Source organism: Pezoporus flaviventris, unplaced genomic scaffold (assembly GCF_033815535.1).
Source record: "Pezoporus flaviventris isolate CSIRO_AGI_PZ_B2104156 unplaced genomic scaffold, CSIRO_AGI_Pfla_v1 ptg000213l, whole genome shotgun sequence".
Classification (NCBI taxonomy): domain Eukaryota; kingdom Metazoa; phylum Chordata; class Aves; order Psittaciformes; family Psittacidae; genus Pezoporus; species Pezoporus flaviventris.
Window position 1 is genome coordinate 4,925,753 of NW_026892761.1, and position 20,437 is coordinate 4,946,189.

The following is a 20,437-nucleotide window of genomic DNA, read 5'->3' on the forward strand; positions in this document are numbered from 1 at the left end:
GGCTGCAGTGGATGTTTCAAGCAAATTCCAATGGTTAGGAATAGTTATTAATGAGAGAAGAAAACTAAAATAGTTGCACTGTGGGGATGGGTTTTTCCCTTCTTTGTCTCTGTGGGGTTTTTGTGCTTGCTACTTTCAGAGAAAACAGATGGAGCGGTTTCATTTTCCACCTCTGGCAAGACCCGAGTGATGTAACACCCCTGATAACCAGTGGTGACACCACAGCCCAAGTGGTTCTTGGTTTGGTGTGAATGTGAGACTATCACTTGTGGAGTGCTGCGAAAGTAGATGCTGTGTGCCAGCCACCCCCTTTCTTCCCCCCTTGCTTTCCTTTTCCCCCTCACTTTCCCTCTCTCCCCCCCTTTTTTTTCCTCTCCCTCCTCCCTTTTCCCCTTTCTTTCCCCTCCTCCCTCTTTTTCACCCCTTCCCTTTCATAGTCACGGAATGGTTTGGGTTGGAAGCACCTTGAAAGGACCCCTTCCACTGGAGCAGCTTGCTCCAAGCCCCTGTGTCCAGCCTGGCCTTGAGCACTGCCAGGGATGGGGCAGCCATGTCCTTATAAAAAGTCGCTGTCCCACTCTTTCCCTTTTGCCCCTTTTCCCTCCCTTCCGCCCCCTCTTTCCCCCCCTCAGCAGTGTCGCTCCCCGCTCCCTGTCGCCGGGCCGGCTCGCAGCGCGCTGGGCAGCAGAACGGGGCGGGGGCCGCGGGCATTCCCGGCGGGGCGGGACAGGGCGGGCGCTCCGCCCAGCGGGGCTGCGCCATCCCTATAAGTGGGGCGGCGGCGGCGGGGGGCGGCCAGAGCCCGCTCTGTCCGTGGCCGTGCTGCTGTGGTCGTGCTCCTCTTCGCCATGCCGCTGCCCCGCGCCTCGCCGCTGCTCCGCGCTCTGCTGCTCGGCCTCCTCCTGCGCGCCGCTGCCGCCGAGTCGGTGAGTCCGGCCGGGAAGGGAAGGGAAGGGGTGAGGGTCAGGTCTGTCCTGCCTGCGCGCCCCGGCAGGATGGGCGCTCCGGGGCGGGGGGTCCCGCTCGGCAGCAGCATCGCTGCCGGTCCGGGAGCTGCCCCCACGCGTTCGCCCTCCTCCGGCGCAGGGGGGCAATTCCCATTCCTTCCTCCGGTTCCCTGCCTCTTTCCTGGCTCGCACGCTGCTTTCTCCGTTTGGTGCCGAAGCAGCGGTGTCCCGGCCCGGTCCTGCCCCGGGTAAAGCCCTGGCTCTAGCTCCATCGCCTGTCCCTTCTGTCCCCTGTGCGCTGGTGAGCCTCGTCCTGTCCCTTCTGACCCCTATGCGCTGGTGAGCCTCGTCCTGTCCTTCTGCAATCAGGGCTGGCGAGTAAGAGCATTACAGGGTACAAGGGTATGTGATAGGAATGATCCACTCTCCATTACAGCTTTGATCTCCAACCGCTGGTCAGGAACTTAAGTCCCTTAATCCCTTTTTTATTGTGAATGTGCGATGGGTTAGATAAGTGCCTTACAGTGCTTGGGCAGGCTTTCCAGCCTTACCTGAGTTCGGCTCTGCCAGTCCCTGTTGTTTTTCTGTCTGCATTAAGCCTTCCTCGCTTCCATATGAGATTTAAAAAATGATGCATTACCATGGAGGGTTTAAGAGTCTCTTAAATATATAATGAACTGAAAGACTTTGGATGCCTGAAGCGGCAGACACGTGGGATCTTTGGGTGAAGCAGAGATTTTGGGATTCTGCCTTCCCTGCTGTTTGTTTGGGTCCATGTATCCGTTTTCTTGGTAGTGCAAACGGGGCAGATTCCCCTGCTAAAAGAGGAAAGAGCTGCTGAGATTAAGGTAACTGCAGGAAATCAGTTCTCCAAACTAGATTTAATCATCCCCATTGCTCTGTTCTGGACTGAATAGGACAGATAAGGTTCAGCTGCTCAACTGCCCTCTAAGAGGGCTGTGGGGCTGGTTGTGGAATGGGAAACTCCCACAGAGAGCATCTGTAGTAATTGTCAGCTACTCTCTGTGATGACCAGCCAGCCCAAATCCACTTTAATCTGGTGTCTTTATCCCTGCTCTTAAGCATGTGAATCGCTCGCTTGAGAACTGGCCCAAACTAGTAGGGCAAACCTTTGGGGCAGACAGCATCTGGAAGTTGCATTGACCATGTTTGGTATGAAATGCAGCTTGGTCTCCCTGGGGAGCCGAGTGGTCTGCAAGCATCGGGTTTCTGCAAAGACAACAAGTTTTGAACAGATGTATTCTGTAAACCCTTATATAGAGTTTAGACGAGTGTTTGCATCTTTTAAGCTACCTAAGGTGGAGTGTGTGCTTGAGAAGTAACACTGGTCCCCTATAAAGCCTTATCCAAACAAATGGTTTGGGTTGCGGCAGCTGGGGAGGAGGTGAGGATGACACACTGTTTGGGAGAGTTCTGCTGGCGCTCCTCCCATATTAAGTTCTTTATTTAATAGCCCTGCCAAAACGTGCAGGGCTGCACAGCATGCGGCTCTGGTGTTTCTGTGGCGCAGGGTGCAGACAGGTAGCTGTTCCTTAACAAGACCAGGATTGTGTTTCTGGTGCTTATGCAAGAGCCTGGCTTTTGCGAGGGATTTGGTGCTCAGCTATTCCCCTAAGCCTGTACAAACAGAAATGCTTTGGCTCCTTTCCCCTCGCACAGCTTTCTGTGTCCGTGGGATTTCTCCGCGTGAAGCAATCCTGAATGTGTAAGAGGGTGGGGAATAGTGCTGAAGTGCCGGGGTGACGTGGGTGCTCGGGCTGTGGGTGGGTTGTGTCACAACAGCTCAGGGTGAGAACATGTCTTGTTCCTGTGGGGCAGGGACTGAAGCCTGACATCTCCCGCTGGTCCCCAGCCCTCTCCGACTGGGTGCTTTAGAAAGCGCAAGGCTGTGTGGGCAAGGTGCTCCCCTGTGCTTGCACTGTGTGAGGATGGGGGTCCTACAGAAGATGCTTTAGGGGCCTGGAGATGGAGATGGGGAGAAAGCTGCTAGTGCAGCCAAGGAAGGGATCAGCAGAGCTGCTGGAGGACTCGGGGTCCTTGCTTGGGCAGAGTTGTTGAGCCTTCCTGTGCTTTTAGCATCTAAAAGTACCCTGGAAGCACAGAAGGGAAGCAAAGGATATTCCCCCCGACCGAGGAGCCTGTGAGCTGTGGGCTGGGGCTGCCTCTGCCTCTAAGCTGCAAGAGGACTGAGAGCCCTGAGCTGTGCAGTGCTCACAGGCTGCAACCTTGTTGTAGCTGTTCTACTTTTCTGCCTTGAAGTACGCAGGAGAAGTCTCTGTGCAGCACCACATTGTGTCTGTGTCCCTATAGACAGCACAAATCCAACCCAGGAGCTGCTGGCAGAAGATCGCTCAGGGATGGGGGGAGCCTTCAGTATTGTTTGTGGGCTGTGTTTGCTGGTTTAAAGCAATCATGCTTGGAGGCTGCCTGATTGGCAAAGCTGGTGTCTTGTTGATGATAGCTGTGTTTGGAAAGTAGTGCAGCATTATTAATGTTAAAACCGGTTTGGCTTGTCCTGCTGCCATTGATCCCGGAGGCCTGTTCTTTCTGCTCTTTGCCCAGTTTCTCATCTGTCCCTCCCAATCAAATCAAGACATCGCTCTGTGCACGTTTTACTTTATTTTACCTTCTAACTTGGCAAACTCACAAGGCAGATGAAGATTTAGAGCAAGCCCTTGCTTTGCTCAGCCTCCTTAAAACACAGAGTGGCAAAATTACAGTGTCTTAAGGTGATGTCCCTTAGTCATGAAGGGAAGGAACCCATGACTTCTGGTAGCCCAACCTAGAGCAGTTTGGCTGGATGAAATGCCTTTAATGTGTAGAAAGAAAAAGTCTCTCTCAACAAGAAGTGTACACCACCTGGGGTGGAAGTTCAGGGGTGCAGTGAACAAGTGCGCAGCTCTTGTGGTGGGAGTTCAGGGGCACATGGTCTTGTCTCACTCCTGTGAGCCATGGAGGCACCCACATGGTGGGACCCATCACCCCTGGGGCACAGGCAGGGAGGCTGTGCTGCTGCCCAGTCCTCATCCCAAAATGCCTGCCAGCTCCTAGGCTGGAGAGCATTTCTCTTGTGGCTCAGTTTTCCGAGCAGGTTATGCAAGAAGCGCATCAGGGCTGCACTGGTACTTTTCGGGCTCGGGATAGCAGAGGCTCATTCACTCTAGGAAGTTCAGGCTGTTAGCCAACGAGATTGCTCCTTTTCCTGCCCCTCCTGCTGTTGACTCCCAAGGCCTTGGCACTTCGTGGTCCTGCAGAATCCTGTATCCAGTCCAACAACAGTGAAAATGTTTTTTTTTCCGGTGCGTCTTCCCCTCCTCTCTCCCCTCCAAGCCTCTGTTAATGGCTTTACTATTGCCTGTAGCTGTCTGAACGTTTGGGGTGGAGAGGCCATTTGCTGCTCCCAAATGCCTGAAGTGGAGTTTAATGTGACCTTGTGGTTTTCCTGTGATCACTTACTGCCTTCTCGATAAAATCCTGCCCCACTTCACCACAGGCTGCTACCTTGGCTTTCAGAGTGATGGAGAGGAGGGACCCTGGCTGCTCTGCATGCAGGTTTCAGCACAACTCCTGCAGCTACATTTAGTTTTCCTCTGACCCCTGATGCTGGTAAATGCTCTGCTGAAAGTGTGCTGGCTGCTTGAATCCACTTGCCTGCAAGTTAGCACCGAGTTGTTGCATTTTATGTGTTGTGGTGTTATTCAAGTGGCTGGATTGATGGGTTGTCTTTAAAACTATCTTTTTTTCAATTCAGTGATAATAACTAGCAATAAGGCAAGTGTGATAACTGTGGTTCTGTGGTCAGCAATATAAATGACTCATAAGATTACTCGATTGAGTTATCCTGGCAAGCTGATCCTCCAGAACCCCCCAGCTATCACTTTGGCTAGGCAAGCCAGCGTGTCTATCCTTCAAAACACTTCCTTGCTCTTGAGTTAACATTTATCCTCTTTAGCCTGCTCTCGGATGCTTGTAGCTGCATTCTCCCACTCCTCTCCATACAGCTTGTTCCTTTATGCCCTGTAACAACAGCAGGGTTGTGCTGCTTTTGCACCCTTAAACTAGCAGCTAATGCAGTTGAAACACTACAAACCCAAACCTCGCGCATGCCTGACCTCAGGGCTGGTGTTGCAGAGCATGTGTGGCTGTTTGTTTGAGCCTCGGTGGAATGCAAATGCTTTAGATTAAGGATTCAAATGGACTGCACTAGAATGAGACTCTTGTGATGAGACCGGGTTTGGTGGCTCTTGAATAGACAGGGCAGCGTGGTTGAAGAGTTTTAACTTTTAATAGGCTACTGCTTGGAGGGGCTGTAAAAGATCATACATTAGTGAGTTGTTACTGCTGCGCCTCTACATTGGCTCAGGCTTCTAGTTTGGTGTTTTGCTTTGTTTTTAAGTGTGTGGTTGTCCAGTAACGCTGCCGCCTCTGCCCAGCTCTGCTGCATTGCCCTCGGCTTTGACTCGCAGTGGTCATGCTCTGAGTCAGGGTTTCTGGCACTTGCCTGGCCCCACAGCTCTGGAGACTCTGCTGTCACCTCTGAGTAACGGCCCTGGCCCCTTACCGAACGCAGTGACTCAGGCTTCCGCGGAGCTGCAGCACAGAGGTGGATCCTTTCTCATGGCAGAGAGACTGTGCTCCCTTGGCACCCACTGCCTTCACTGCTGCCTTTCTAATCTGCCTGGGGTTGTGCTTATGGTGGGTAAAAAAGCCATCGGGCTCTGCCGTATAACTACTGCCAGTAGCTGAGTCGGTGTTGGCAAAGGCAGATCGGAAAATGGCCATGTCTTGAGCAGTCACCAGCTCGCTCTGGCAGTTGTGTAGCTGCTGTGTTTTCAGGCAGTTCAAAATGAGAGCTGCACGGGGGAGAGAGGGAAGCAGCAGTGTTATCTGAAATGACTGAAAGCCTTCAAAGCAAGTTGAAGGAGGGGAAAGTCTCAGAAGGGCGGGTTATATACTTAATCCTGAATCCAGAGAAAATGTCAGCGTAGGAGGGGAAAGCACACAAGATGTAGCTGTGTCCCTCTCTGTTTCTGAGGGCTGGCTGACTTCAAAAATACACTGCTTGTGAAAGTCCTATTTGTGCTGGAAATACACACTCTTGACAATTTTATCCTTAAATCCTTTGAGGCTGAGACTGTGCCTGTAAAATGCCAAAGGGCTGTTGTTAGACAAATTATTGGGATAACTTGAAAATCAAAGCAGTTAATTAAAATCTCAGAGAGACACTCCTTGGGGCAGGAAGGAGACTTGGAGACCCATAGCACAGTTATCCAAGCAGCTGGTGTCACGTCAAGCAAAAACAAGGCTGCCTCTTGCCTAAACAAATTGTCTTCTGTCAGGGAAAGCAGAGTCTGCCATGGGAAAGATCTCTTTCTTCTGATGTTGCTCTGTCTTAGCTGCTGAAGGGGAAAAGGTCTCTCCACCGCAGTTCAGCTAAACCCGTGCTGCTGTCTGCTCTAAAACTTGAATACAAAGTGATGTGGCTTTGCCCCGTTTACCTTGCTGTGAGGCTCACTCTGCCTTCTGCCCTTCAGCTGCCGTTACAGTCAAACTACAGCAATAAAAAGAAGTGTTAACGTGCATTAATGACTCTGGAAGTGCCATTGACTTGCACTGGGATCAGCCTGCACGGCACAGTAGTTATACATCTCTGTGGGTAAGGGGGAACATGGCTGGATGGAGGGTACGTGGTGTGATGGGGTGCCCCTGTGCTGGCCTGGAGAGGAGTGGGACCCATAGGTGGAGGGACAGGTCCTGGCCAGTGTGGTGCTGTGAGGGTGGCAGAAGCTGCTTTTGTGGGCTAGCGGCCCCCTTTAAAAGCAGAGAAACTGTTCCTCTGCCCCAAATGGAAGTGAAGTCTTAGTGATGTCAGGAGCTGTTGCTTGGAAGACTGTTCCCCAGTGAGATAAATATTTATTGCAAATCCACGGTGTGCAGTGGGAGCAGACTCTGGAGCCAGGATCTTTCAGGAGACTGTTTATGTGCGGGCTGTTCTTGGCGCTAATTCCAAATTTCCTGAGGCTGAGTATGAGGAGCTGGTCCTGCGCGTTGGTTACTAAACAACTTGCTAGGCCAGCCCAGCGCGGGCTTCGCAGAGCCAAGGAAGGAGTGACGAAAACAATAGCTGGGTCCCTCTGCTCCTGGTTGTGACACTGTGGGTGCAGAGATGTGGTCACAGAGGGCTGGAAAACTGCCGGCAGCTGCTCACCCTCTGCTTGGATTGGGAAGGAAGCCTGGCTGGGAGTCCAGAGCTATCCCAGAGAAGAAAATGCTCTGGGGACTGACAGGTTTCCTACAGTACAGCTGCATTATCCCCAACAGCACAAACTGTGTCTGCTGCTTTCTGGGTGAGAGCCAAGGCAATTTCTGCACAAGTTGAGAATGTCTCTGTTCAAAACGAAACAACACAACCCATGCACTGAGAACCCAGGCTCTGCTGCTGCAGCTAACTAGGAAAATCCCTGCTGTTGAGATGTTTGTTTGAATAAATGCTCACACGGGTATAGCCCGATAGCAGAGTGGTTCAGCTCCACTGTCTCAAGTGCTTTCATGCTGATAACTTCCTTTGCTACAACTTTCTGCTGGCAGCTTTGCCAACAGAGCAAAACTAAACAGCGTAACTGCTGGCAGAGCTCAACCACCTGGGCTGAGCTTAAGTCTTTGGGCTACTATTTGTGATTAGATTAAAATGGATTGTGGGAGGGGAAGCATTTGTATGGAGCAGCTTTGGGAATCTTGACTGAACAAACAAGCTGAGATTAGCAGCATTGGGAGCCAGCTGGGAAAGGCACCCTTTGAAGTTGGGTGTCTGCCTGGCTGAATTTTGCTAACACTGGCACGAGGGAGCATAAGGATCCTGAAAATGCATGTCACGTGCTTCTTGCCAAGTGGAAATTCTGCTTGGGTACGTGCACAGGGAAGTATTGGGGTATAGCTGTTTTCTAGGAAAGGGCAGCAAGGGCAAGCCTCTCTCCAGCGTGAGGGGGAAATATGATCTTATGAAATACCCCAAGCCTGAGGTATCAGCATGAGAAAGCACCCTTTATGGAAAAGCTGCTTTGCTGGGGCCTTTGTATCCTTTTTACCTTCCATGGATGAGGATGCAGTGGAGCTTCCTGGTATAGAGTAGGGCAACTCAGTGAGTCGTGAGCTGGAAAGACTGAATTCCTTCTTTAACCTTGAATAGATTCCTCCAGCTCCTGAACTGAGCCTGGGCAGTGAAGTATATGAAATACCTATGATTAGGCTTGTAAATACCATAAAACCCCATAATCTCTTTATGAAGTAGGTGTGTGTCACTGCCTGTGACCAGGAGAACATTTCAGGGCACAAAATGTCTCTGCCACAGTTATTTTTCTTCCGAGTCACATGAGAGCTCCTGCTTTCCTCTCCTGCAGTTTCCCTTTGAGCCTTATCTTTATTTGCTTCAGGGTAAGTGATTGACAAACAGCCATCTGCAACTGCCTGCTGAGTTTTATCCCCTCTAGCTGGAGGGGAGAAGCCATGGTCCCCTTCTCTGGCTCTGTAGGTCTCTGGCACTGGGTATTGAGTGTTTAGAGCAGCTATTTTGCCACCTTTGCAGTGAACAGATCCCAGCATGTGCCTGTCTGGCAAAGAACTCAATCTTTATGGCTTTGCTCTTGGCTGATAATCAGGCAAGAGTAGTTAAACAAGAATTCGTTCCTTTGTAATCTCTGTGGCCTCCTCCTGCTTGCTTCTATGGCATGGTCTGAAAGGCACACGCATGTATGGTGTGGTCTGAAGACAGCAGTTTGTGTGTAAGCAAAATGCGAGTTAAAAGGTAACAGAGGTTTGACTTTGTAAGTGCGGGGGAAACCTATTTTGAGAAGCAGAGCCCAGGGTGATCCATCCCTGCTGCAGGGGAGGCACTGGGAAAGCAGGTCCTCTCCAGAGCCTGGGATTACGGTGTGATTGTTGCAGGGATTATGGCTGCACTGCTGCCTGGAGAGCTGCTTGTGGCCACACAGCTTAAGGAATCACCCGGCCAGTGAGGGCAAGTGGGGGAATGACCCAGGCTAAGGCTGTGCCAGTGCTGGGTGCGTGTTCTTGCGCACATGGGCTGCAGAGCGGGAGCACACAGGATGGTGATGTGGCTGCAGGGAGATGGATACCTGGTTGGACAGGGACTGGGGATGCTGCTCTGAAGTCAGTTTGAACTAGTGATGCTTTTAGCAGCTGAACAGTTCATCAGCCTGCACATTGCTCTCTCTAGTTAAGAAAGACCCTGTTCTTTGCCTGTGTTACTGAACACAATTAAAAAATGTATTTTTTCCTCTCTTTGGTAAGAGGCACAAAGAGATAGCATGCAGCAACTGTTTTGGGGTACTGGTGATGCAGTGCTATCCCTTCCTGTCAGCCATGAGCTGCTTTTAAGCTGATCTGGACTTCTGTCCCCGATGTCCCACTTAGTCCTCTGAGGTGTTTTGGATTTACCTTCATGGCTCACTGTGATGGGAGTGCACTTGACTGTTGGAGAGGAGATGAGCAAGGCTGGCTTTGTCCAAAGCTGCTGCGCCTGTGGTCCTGCTCTAGGACTGCTTGAAAAGTGCTGAGCAAAGGCACAGTAGTATTTAACCGTGTCTGGAAGCCTCAGGGTGAGCCTGTCATGCGACTAAATACAAACATGTGCCTGGATGGGACCTGTTTAACTTCTGTCCCTTGGCACAGTGTGGGCTGCGTGTGCTGCAAGTTATGTGGGACAGACTGACCAGGAATGAGAGGAAAAATGGGACCCTCTGAGCATGGCCACCAGGAGTTGGCACAAGGGGAATTACTAATATATTTATTCTTTAACTGCAGGTGCTGTGCTGAAGGACTTAGGTGCGACCGAGAGTGCAATAGTGATATTTGCTTTGCTCTCAAGGCAAAAATATCTTTGGCATTATTATTGTATTATTATTATTATTATTATTTCCCTATACTGAACTGGAGCATGGAGGAAGGGAATAAAGAGTGTTTTGGGGTGAAAATACAGACCCTTCCCTTACTAGGCTGGCAGGAGCTGCCTGTGCTGGAAGCTCATGTCACTTCTAATAATATTTAATGCTTACCAAGATCTGAAGGGGGCCTACAAGGATGCTGGAGAGGGACTCTTCATCAGGGACTCTAGTGACAGGATAAGGGGCAATGGCTTCAAGCTTAAACAAGAAAGTTCAGGTTAGATATAAGGAAGAAGTTCTTTACTGTGAGGGTGGTGAGGTGCTGGTGCAGGGCGCTCAAAGAAGCGGTAAATGCTCCATCCCTGGCGGTGTTCAAGGCCAGGCTGGACAGAGCCTTGGGTGACATGGTCTAGTGTGAGTTGTCCCTACCCATGGCAGAGGGGTTGGAACTGGATGATCTTAAGGTCCTTTCCACCCGTAACTATTCTAGGATTGTAGGAGGGGTCAGAGCTGTCTGCCTTTACCTCGCTGCACACCTCCCTCCTTTGGAGGTCAGCACTGGTCTGTGCTGGCCTGTTTCCAGCACTGTATTCCTATTCTGCTTCCTTGCTTTTGGGAAGTGATTCAAGGGGTTGAGCTCACTCCTAGCTTCCTGGTTTGTCTGCTCCTGCAGGAGCTGGGTGGAAGTGAACCATATGGAAATCCCCTCTCTTGGATGTCGTGGTTTACACAGTTTTCACATCCTTGCACTGAAAAGGTCCCACTGGATTCGGTGCTCTTTGGTTCGTGACGCCGGGCAGCACGAGGGCCAGGGTTGTGGCTTTGTGAGAATGAGCCCTTAATAACCAGGCTGGGCCATGTGGGCAGCTGCCCCTGTCATACAGGAGCCCTCTCTTGTCTAATTTGTAGATGTGCATTGTGGTGGTGCGAGGTGACCTCTGTCTGTGAGAGCAGAGGCCTGGGAGCGGTATTTGGTGTAATGCTGCTCACTGGGGTGATCTGTGCCACTGTTCCCTACTACAGAGCACCTGAGAAAAGCCCCAGGAGCAGCCTGGATTTACGTGTTCCTGCAGGCTACAACGAGTTAACAGATCTGTGCCTCTGCCCCCTCTTGTGCCACCTCCCAGGCTGGCCCAGCTCCATGTGCTTTTGTCTAGGAAAGATTGACTTTCACCTTGCTCCTGTTTACTCCAGGACTTGTGTACACAGTGCTGGGGAGGGAGACAGATGCAGGAGCAAGTGCTGGGGCTCTGAAGTTTATAACACTGAAGTTATAAACTTAATAAAGATCTCCTTGCTCTGGATGCCCGAGCCTCTGTGGGCTCTGACACCCTTTGCAGTGTGCTGCCTGTGACCCTTCACAGAAACTTAATGAGCCCTGGTGTGTTTTATCAGAGACAAGGGCCAGCTGTAAAAGCCAGTTCCCTGTCTGGAGGACTTTGTCTCTGCCCCAGAGCATCATTTGGGTTGTTTTGAATGGGTTTGCAAAGGCTGTGGTGAGGACGTGTGGGCTGGGGCAGGCGAACTGCCTGGGTTTGGCATTTCCCAGAACTAGCCAGCAGCTGGGGAAATGCACACATTGAACAGAAACTTTGCTTTGCTGCCTCCATAAAAGCTTGTGCTTGCTTTAAGAAGAGGCTGTTGCTGGGGCTGTAAGCAGAGACCCCAGGAGCACCAAATGGGGTGGGCTATGGATGGAGCGCAGCAGGGCTCAGGGTGCCAGGGGTGCAGTTCCTGTGCCTGAGCTGAGCAAACAGTGTATGGCCTCATCCAGCAGTGCAGCCTTGTCCGGGCTCAAACATGGGATCTCTGTGTCCAGCTTTTCCAGGAATGGCGCTCATGGTTCATGTGCCTGACCTGCTGGGTGGCTGGCAGGGAATAAACAGATTCATTTTGCCGCTGGCAGGCAGGAAAAGCTCACCAGCATGTTGGTTAATCTCCCATTGGTGCTTACTGGGGATAAAGCTGCTTAACATGAGGGGGGGAAAGTCCTGGATCTAGACTCCTGCAGGGGAAGGTTGGTTTTGTAGAGACCCCTCCTGGATGGGAGCATATTGATCATAGGGCTCAGCTTCTGCTGCCAGGGTGAGGTGGAGCCGTGCAGTGCCCAGTCCGGCTCTCCCAGCAAGTCCCTGGCCCAGCTCCAGCGCTGGGATGACAGGAGATGGGAAGCAGACTCAGAGCAGCCGGTGCCCTTCTCCAGCTGGCAGTTACAAGAGGTGTTAAGCCGAGTGTGGCCAGAGATGACTTGGCAAGGGTTGACTGTCATCCTGCAGCAGTCTTCGGGCTTTTTCCTCTTGGCTGCTGCCTGCCAGCCAGGAGGAAGCATGGGCACCTTCGGTGGTGCTGCTTCACCTCATAGCAGGGCTGTAGGGAGGACTGAATCCTCTTGGACAGGGCTGCACTTTTAAAGCCATACTCTGGGGAGCACTTCATGTGGCGGCTTGGGAAGCCCGAAGCCCTTGTGAAAGTGCCTGTGTGCCCTCTTGCAGGTGTGTATGCAAGGAATGTGCCTGCCCCAGACCTGCCCTGTGAGCACAGTGCTCCACTGTTAACTCTTCACAGGCTCCCTAAGCCGCAGCTCCCAGTGGGAGCCTTCTCCCTAGGAAAGCATGTCCTGAAACCTGGAGGTGCCCAGCAGCCCTCTGACTTCCCTGGCAGATTAATCTGTAAAATGGGGCTTGCTGCCCACAGGAAAAGTTGCCCATATGGCTTGAGAAGCTCTTATGGCTTCCAGGAACTTCCTTGTCCTTGCACAAGAGGATGATGAAGAGTGAGCTCAGGGAACGCTCCCTTATAATCTTATTTACACTTGTGAGTCAGTCATTTCCTTGTCATGTCCTCTGGCTTGTAAACACTGTCTCCCCTTATTTTAATAGGGTTTTCTGATAGCCAAACCCGGTGTGTTCTGCAGCATACACTAATCCCCATGGCTGGCTGCCACCTCTCTGCTCACGGCTGGCCTGAGCTGATAAGGCAGCAGCTCTCCAGCCACACCGTGGCTTAGACCTGGCTTTTCTTGAGCAGCCCTTGCTCGGGCACTGGCTGGTGACTCATAATGAAGCACAGCATGAGCTGGCACAGGGGTGCAGCTCAGCATGGTGCTCTTCCCAACATGGATCTGCCCAGGCTCAGGTCTTGCAGCAAATGTGCTCCCCAGCCCTGGTACCCTAAAAGGGAATTGGGCTCTTCCTGCCCTTTGATGGAATGGCCAGAAGCTATCCTGGGAATAGCTACTGGATGCTGGCAGCAATTTTCATTGCAGGTCTGGTTTTGGCTGGGTTTCACGTATCTTGAAATGAATTTGCCTTAGGGTGAGTGATCCATAATGTTAGGAATGCCCGGTTCCAGGCTGGGAGGGGATGTCTTCCCAGCTGGCCTTCCCCAGCTCCCTTCCCACCACCCAGTGTCAGGCAGGGATCTGGGATGAGAGAGCCTCTAGGCTGTTCATTCAGTTCTCCTCCAGCAGAGTTGCTGGGGAAACCAAAGATGCCTCAATAAGCTGATGAGAAGCACATCTAGTAGCCACTGCTCCTTATGCAAAAAGAGAAACATCTTGTCCTGACCACAAGGCCTTCTTTGTGGCAAAACCAGTGAGCTGCTGGGCAAGGAGGTCAGGGCTGGGTCTGTGGGCAGAGGAGGCCTACACATGGCTTGTGCCTGATTGTTGGCCTTTGCTTGGGAGATCAATAGCAGATGTAATTCATCACTCAGTGTCACTGCTGGGCTGTGGGGTGGGCCACCCCTGGCCAGGAGGGCAGGAAGGCAGATCCCAGCCACTCCAGGGCCCACTGCTGCTTTGCTGGGGCTTGGCTGGTGCCACCCACCTCTAACTGTCCCCATGAGTCTCTGATCTTCACCCTGTGAGGCTCATGATAAGCCTGTTCATTAAGAAGAGCCATTGGATGTGCAGGAGTGTGGAGTAAAGGGATGCTTTAACAATGCTCTCTTGGGAAGACAATCCCTCTGAAGGACTTCTCAATCTTTCTGTGGGAGCAGCATGAAAAACACAGACAGTTTAGCCCATAGCTATGGGACCCATCCCACCAGTTATGCTTTTTGCCCTAGGGGAAGGGGTCAAGTCCCCCAGCATGGGGATGACTTCATGGCTGTGGAAGCATCTGGAGCTACTGGAATCTGTGGGCTGGTGTTGAGCAACCTGAGATCTCATTCATACCTGTGGTACCCTCACTGGGGCTGGCCCCAGGGATGTGGGGTGAGGAGAAATAGTGCTGGGGAAATAGCATAAGCTTGGTGAGGGCTTGTGGCTCCTTGAAGCTCCAAGTGCACATGAGTTCTGGTGTGCAAATTGCTGTTGTGACCAAATGGCTGATTCTCTGGGAGGCTCTCCTGCTAACGTGCAGTCATCTGCCCATAGGATCATGGACTTCATTTTACAGACTTGCTTGTTTACGTGTGTTTTAAGAGGTGAGGCAGAGGAAGCTCTTCCTTCAGGCAAGTCCCTATTGACAGCAAGTGCTCTTGAACCATCACATTATATTGCACTGCAGTTCAGCTGAACTGAAAGACCAGTTTTTAACCCTTGGGTGATAAAGTAGGTTTGTTCTCAACACAAGGAGCAAGGAACTGCCTTGGTGTGAGCCTTCAATCCTATACAAAAACCTGACCTGTAGGTGCCAAGCTTTTTATCTGGGAATAGCAAGTCCTTCCAAATCCCCCCCTTACCGCAAGCTGAAGGTATTCCTTTTCCAAATGCTTTTGCTACGAACTCCTGACCAAGATCCTGCTGTGTTATTTTTGCCCTCTAAACCTGTAGGAAATTCCCCTCCCCTGCTGGCTCTCACTTCTGAGAAATTCCAGGGGAATTCAGCTATTTTTCAGGCTGATGCAGATAATGCTTTTGGTGGGGAGGTGGTTCAGCATTTAGAGTTCTTCTGATGGAAGCGATGTGCTTAGCACAGGCTCTGGAACTCCTGGCCTTTTGTGAAATGCTTCTAAGGAGTTGTCTGGTAGTTAATACTTCTCTGCCCTCACTTACAGGTGAGAGAAACAGAGACCATAGACGCCCGATGGCTTGAGTATCCTGCCTCCGGAGACTTGCCAGATGATGAAGACATTGGTGAATTCAGGCCTCACTTAACTTCTGATGAGTTAGATATAGATGAGACATCTGGGTCTGGAGGTAAGTGGGGAAGGAGAATGGGTCCTCCCTCAGCAGGTGCTGTGAAATTTCTTCCAGGAGCAGCCCATGAGTGATGTGCTAAAGGCACAGCCAGAGCTCCAGAGGGAAGGGCAGTGTCAGGTGGGGATGAGAACACCCTGTGAATCGTAGTCACTCACAGATGAGAACAGTGAAAGTGGTGTACCATAATGTTGAATCACTTGGGGAGAGCAGATGGAGTCCATCCAAGCTTGTCTTGGTGCAAGTGAAAAGGCAGCTCATGAGCTGGATCTCTTTCCTGTCAAACTCCAAAGAACTTCTGAGAAACTTAAAAAATCTATTGTTGATGCAGTGCTAAAAGACTGAAAGTTAGTACCCTGGCTGAGGCCAAACAAGGTGAAGGACTAACTGTTGTTAAAGTGAACTCTCTGTGACATGCAAAGCTCCCTGCCCAAACCAGTTTCTATAGCTTCATGTCCCCTTTATGTGAACATTTGTTCTCTAAAAGGAAAGAACAAGTGCTGAAATCGGTGTCTGACATGTTCAGGCAGATCTGGTAACTCAAGGGTTGGCAAACTCCTTTAGGGGTGGGTGGTGAGAGCATTGTCCTCCATTAGCTGCAGCTTAGCAAGCTATAGCAGAGTTGCTTAGCAGGGCAGCTCCTGGTAATCTGCAGGGGGGCCGATCTGTCCAGCTGAAGACCCCTCCCATGAGAGAGGTGTTGGTTTTAAGATTGCATCTCCTGGTTTTAAGGTTACATCTCATGGTCTTGTGCAATCAAAGCAATTAAATGGTAAAAGTACTAGTAGATAAGAGGGAATTACAGTCCTAGTTCTGTCTGCAGTTGCTGGTTTGCAGGAAGTGTCTGAATTCTGGAGAAATGGAATGTCATGAGAGGAAAATTTCATGTCCTTTTCACTTCCTTTTTCCTTTGTTCCCCTTTGCAGACTACTTGGACTCTGAAGATGCCATATATCTGACCACCATGGACGCTCCTGTGGTAGGTATTGCCTCTGCACGTTTTAAGCGATGTGGAGCTACCCTTGTCTGTCCATGAAGCTTTTGTGGAATACCCTTTCCCCTGCAGAACATGGCATCAAGATGACTCCACCTGCTTGAGCAGGAACAGTGTTCTCGTAATGCACTAAGCAAACTTTCTTCTCCCTGTACACCCTCCCGCTTTGAGTTGCAGGCAGGCTGGGTGCTGCTTACTGATGGGTGTGGTTTGTCTATATTCTGTAGATATCTGACAACTATATCCCTGGAGATACTGAGGGGAAGATAGAAGGGAAGGGGAAAAACACAATGGTGGACAATGAAATCATTCCAGGCAAAGCTGTACCTGTTGAAGAGAACCTGCCCAACAAGATCTCTGCAGCGAGTACAGCCAACAGCAGCATCTTTGAAAGAACAGAAGTCCTTACAGGTAATATTCCACCTTGTCCCTGATAAATCATTAATACTGTAAATCATAATGGCTGCCTGGGGAGCAGTTCCTTGTTGGTGAGGGGAGCAAAATGTGTTACTTTCATGACTGCCTGTGGCAGGGTCATTTCTGCGTTCTAGTCCTTGAACAGAAAAGCCTATTGCTTGCCTTGCTGGGATAAACAGCTTGGTTTTGAGCTGCCAGGTGACTGTTAAGCCAACAGTGCTACACAAGAACGTGGCAGCTGCTCTGCATCCAGGTACTATCCCAACAGGAGGTGTATCTAGCCATAAATCAATTACATCATTTTGTATCAAATGCAGGCATTTTCTGTCTAACCTCGGCTCAAGTCCTGCCTGTTCTGATCATTGCCAGGAACCAAACAACTTCTCTAAGGGATTTAAATGCCTAGTCAGCTGTTAAAAATCTTAAGTATTTCTGTCTAGAGCAAAACCAAATGGCTGGCTTCCCCTCAGCATGGGGGACAGATCTGTCTGAAGGCACACTTCATCAAGCACTTGGCCTGGTGGTCCGAGTACAAACCTTGCACATCTTGCCAATCTGCAGCCATCCTCCCAGTCAGGAGTGCCTGGAAGAGTGGATTGCAAAGCCACCTAACAAAGCTGATTTGTTCAATGAGTAGGTGCCACAGCAAAGGATAAACTTTACTGAATTCTTGTGGCCACCCTTGGTGTGAGGAGAGAGAAGGTCTTGTTGGGTTTTTTGAGGGTTTGTGGTTCCTAGTTGTTGGGGTGGGTGTGAGTTATTTTTTGGAGGGAGGTGGTGGTAGTAGTGCTGTTAAATTGAAATGCAGAGTCCCCAGAGTGTGCTCACACAGGTAGTTAATAAAGCATTTCAGTCAGAGCTGTACCATTCTCCTGGTGTTGAGGCTGTTTGTGGGTTGTGGTGGGTGTTTTTGTTTTGCCTCCACACGTGGAGATGTCTTTTTGTCAAAACCTCTTTCTTGCACTGAACAGGAACATCAACACAAACTGGTTAATGTGGAACATTATTCTGTGGTTAGATTGAAAGCAGTTTCTGGCCTCTGCCAATAACATGTCCTGTTGCAGAAAATGCCAGCACATGTGGTGACAGGCACATGGACATGCAGGCTCTGGAGGCAGTTCTGGGGGCTGGTTCTCTTGAAGCAGACTTTGAGATGTAGCTGATGGTTTATAGTTGTCCAAGATTTATTCCATGCTCTCTTTTCCTCCCCAGCTCTCATTGCAGGAGGGGCAGTGGGCCTCCTGTTTGCTGTCTTCCTGATCCTCATCTTAGTCTATCGCATGAAGAAAAAGGATGAAGGTAGTTATGACCTTGGGAAGAAACCCATCTACAAGAAAGCCCCAACAAATGAGTTCTATGCTTAAAGCTCAGCAGCACCTTGTGCCCATCAAGGGACAAACAGACTGTATGGAAACACTGTGCCCTCAGATGAGATGGGCTGAACAAATGCTCTTTTTTGGATTGAATTTCAAAGTGACTTTGAGAAAAAACAAACTTCCTACGTGACCCTTCCCATCCCACTCAGCTACCAAGGGCCCAATGAAATACAAAGAGTCTGAAAAAAAATAAACCTCAGTGTATTTTTTTCTTGTTTCTAAAGCTAGTGTAAAGAGAATCAAGATGCCAAATTTTCTGCTTGGTTTCATAGAGGGTATATAAACACAAAGCAGACTGTATGGAAGCAAACACCATGTGTTTGCACCCAATGTGCTGAGCTCAGATTGGCTGCTTCTATAGAAGATGGCTCTTTTTATAAACCTTGCTAATAGAAGTCTTGCAGCAGGCTGGTGATGTGGAGCATGTTTGTGGAGAACTATTTATGAATCTCTTACACTACAGATAATGTTGCCTTATCAGGGGAGTAAAAGGCCCATAGGGGCTTAATCCCTGAATGCCATAAAGGGCCTATGGGAATGTCTTCCCTAGGAGACTTCTGTCTCTTCCTGTCAGCCCCAGGCAAGGGTCATTAGTCCATGAAATCAGGACAGCCGGCTTTGTTTGGCTATGGGGGCACCCTTTCCTTGCCTTCAGTCTCTTACTTTTTTTTTTTTTTTTTGGTAAGGATTGCTTGTAGGAGGTGTTCTTTTTGTTTTGTTTTTTTTTTAATAAAATTTTAAAGAAAATAGCCTAATTTTTATATAAAGTTTGTAGAAATAGTTTTGAAATAATAATAATAAAAAAATCTACTTTTTTAATTTCCTCAGATTTATTTTTTCATTCCCTTTGTGTTTCCTTTGGCCGGGCATTTCTCTAGAGTTGTTGTTTTATATGATTCATATTCTCAACTGAAGCAGAGCTAGCTACAGTGTGTTACAGGTTTCTTCTATTTCTATAGCAGCTACTGTAGAGGGTAAAGATATTTATGGCTTTCCCATAACTTTTTTAGGAATTGATTTTTTTTTTAATAGAATTATTTATAGTTTCTGAAATGGCTGCTCTTGGTTGGTAACTTTTATCCTTTTTATGTAAAACACTAATATAATGAGTCTCTGTGAAAACTATTTAAGCTTTATTCTGTGAATTTTAATTATAAACGCAAAGCAATAACTTCTAGGATTAATTTGTATGCAAAATTGGATTCATAATATGATTGAAGTAGGGGAAAAGATGAGAGAGTATTTCTAGCCTGTAATATATTATAATCGGTCCTATAGAGCTATATATTATATATTTTACTGAGGAATAATGCAGTTAAGAGTGAAAAGGCTGGAGTTTGTTCTTCAGCAGCCTTACTGTATGCAAGAGGCTTGGTCTCGTTTGTGCTGCTGTTTATCCAGTGTCTTGCCTGGTGCTTGGGATGCAGCTGGGAGCAGCTGGAACCCTGGGGCTCTGTCGCGTGTCCCTGGACTGTGCCTGGAAGCAGGCGGTTGGAGATGTGCCAGGTTTGGTCCTCTTTGGAGCAGAGATCCCCACCTGGGGTTACTCTTTGGAAGCTCACAGTATGGTGGAAATAACTTTGTTCTGGGGGCTGGCTGCACTGCAGAGTCCCTGTGGTGCTGTGCCAAGTACCTGCCTCTTGCAGGGGCCTGGCTTTTGTAGCTGGGAGTCTGTCTCAGTTGGGAGCATTGAGCTTTCATAGAGGGCTAGCTCTGAACCTCCCATGGTGGGTCTCTCTTAATATATCATGTACATAGCTCCTACCTCTACTGAGAGTTAGACTGATTGCCCCAGCACTCCTAAAGTGAAGGGTAATGTGTGTGTCCAATGCCTTTGTTTCAAGAAGGTGTTACAGAACTTTGTGCATGTCGTTTGCTCCTGCAGCTCTCTGAATCTGATGTGGCTCAGGTGAAGCCCAGAGTGTGGGCCCCCATACTGAGCGTTAGGCAGCACAAAACCAGATTGGTTGGGAAGGCTGTTCAGCAATTTCATCGACTCCTGAAGCCTCCTCACTGAGGGTTTGTTGTCGGCTTTAGGCCAAATTCACAGAGGCAATAGAACAAAAGTTCAGCTTCAGCTGGTGGCAGCTGCTTCCCAGAGCTGGGCAGGCCAAGTGGGAATGCAGGGGGAGCCCTGTATTGAGACACCGTGTGAAAGGACTTTTCCCAAGGCTTGACTGGCTCACTTGGTCCCAGTACAAGTGTGTTCAGGGAATCTGCAGGCGCTGGGAAGCTGTAAAAACTGCACAGAGGTCACTGTGGACTGGGAAGGAGAAGGGAGGACTTCACTGCCAATGGACAGTGGTACCGGAAAGGCAGGAGCAGCATCTGCTTCTCGGGGTGTTTAGATTCTCTTGTGTAATTGCTCTTGGGGGTTTTTCCACTGTTACTGATTTTATTTTCTCAAATAAACTGTTACTTTCTAAACCTGGCTTTTTGGACCATTTTTGATCAGAAATAGCTTTTTGGGAGTGAGAAAAACAGGGAGCTCGTGTTTGTGTAACTTGGTTTCCCAAAGGGAGGAGGCTAGGATGTGGCTTGGTGGTGGCCTGAAGCTCAAAGAAGCTTTGTCTGTAGCTCATGAGCTGCCTTCAGTGTTTGACCCCCAAGTGACTCCTGGAGGACCAGTGTCACCGGGC

At 49.7% G+C, this 20,437-nt stretch overlaps 1 protein-coding gene across 1 annotated transcript; it reads left to right on the plus strand.

Moving 5' to 3' along the window:
• The first annotated feature begins 833 nt into the window (after positions 1–833).
• Positions 834–20,225, plus strand: SDC4 (syndecan 4). Its single transcript, XM_061441999.1, has 5 exons — positions 834–926; positions 14,870–15,011; positions 15,938–15,990; positions 16,233–16,416; positions 17,635–20,225. The coding sequence occupies exons 1-5, from the start codon at positions 849–851 to the stop codon at positions 17,784–17,786; spliced, it is 609 nt and encodes a 202-aa protein (XP_061297983.1). The 5' UTR covers positions 834–848; the 3' UTR covers positions 17,787–20,225.
• Positions 20,226–20,437: the final 212 nt, after the last annotated feature.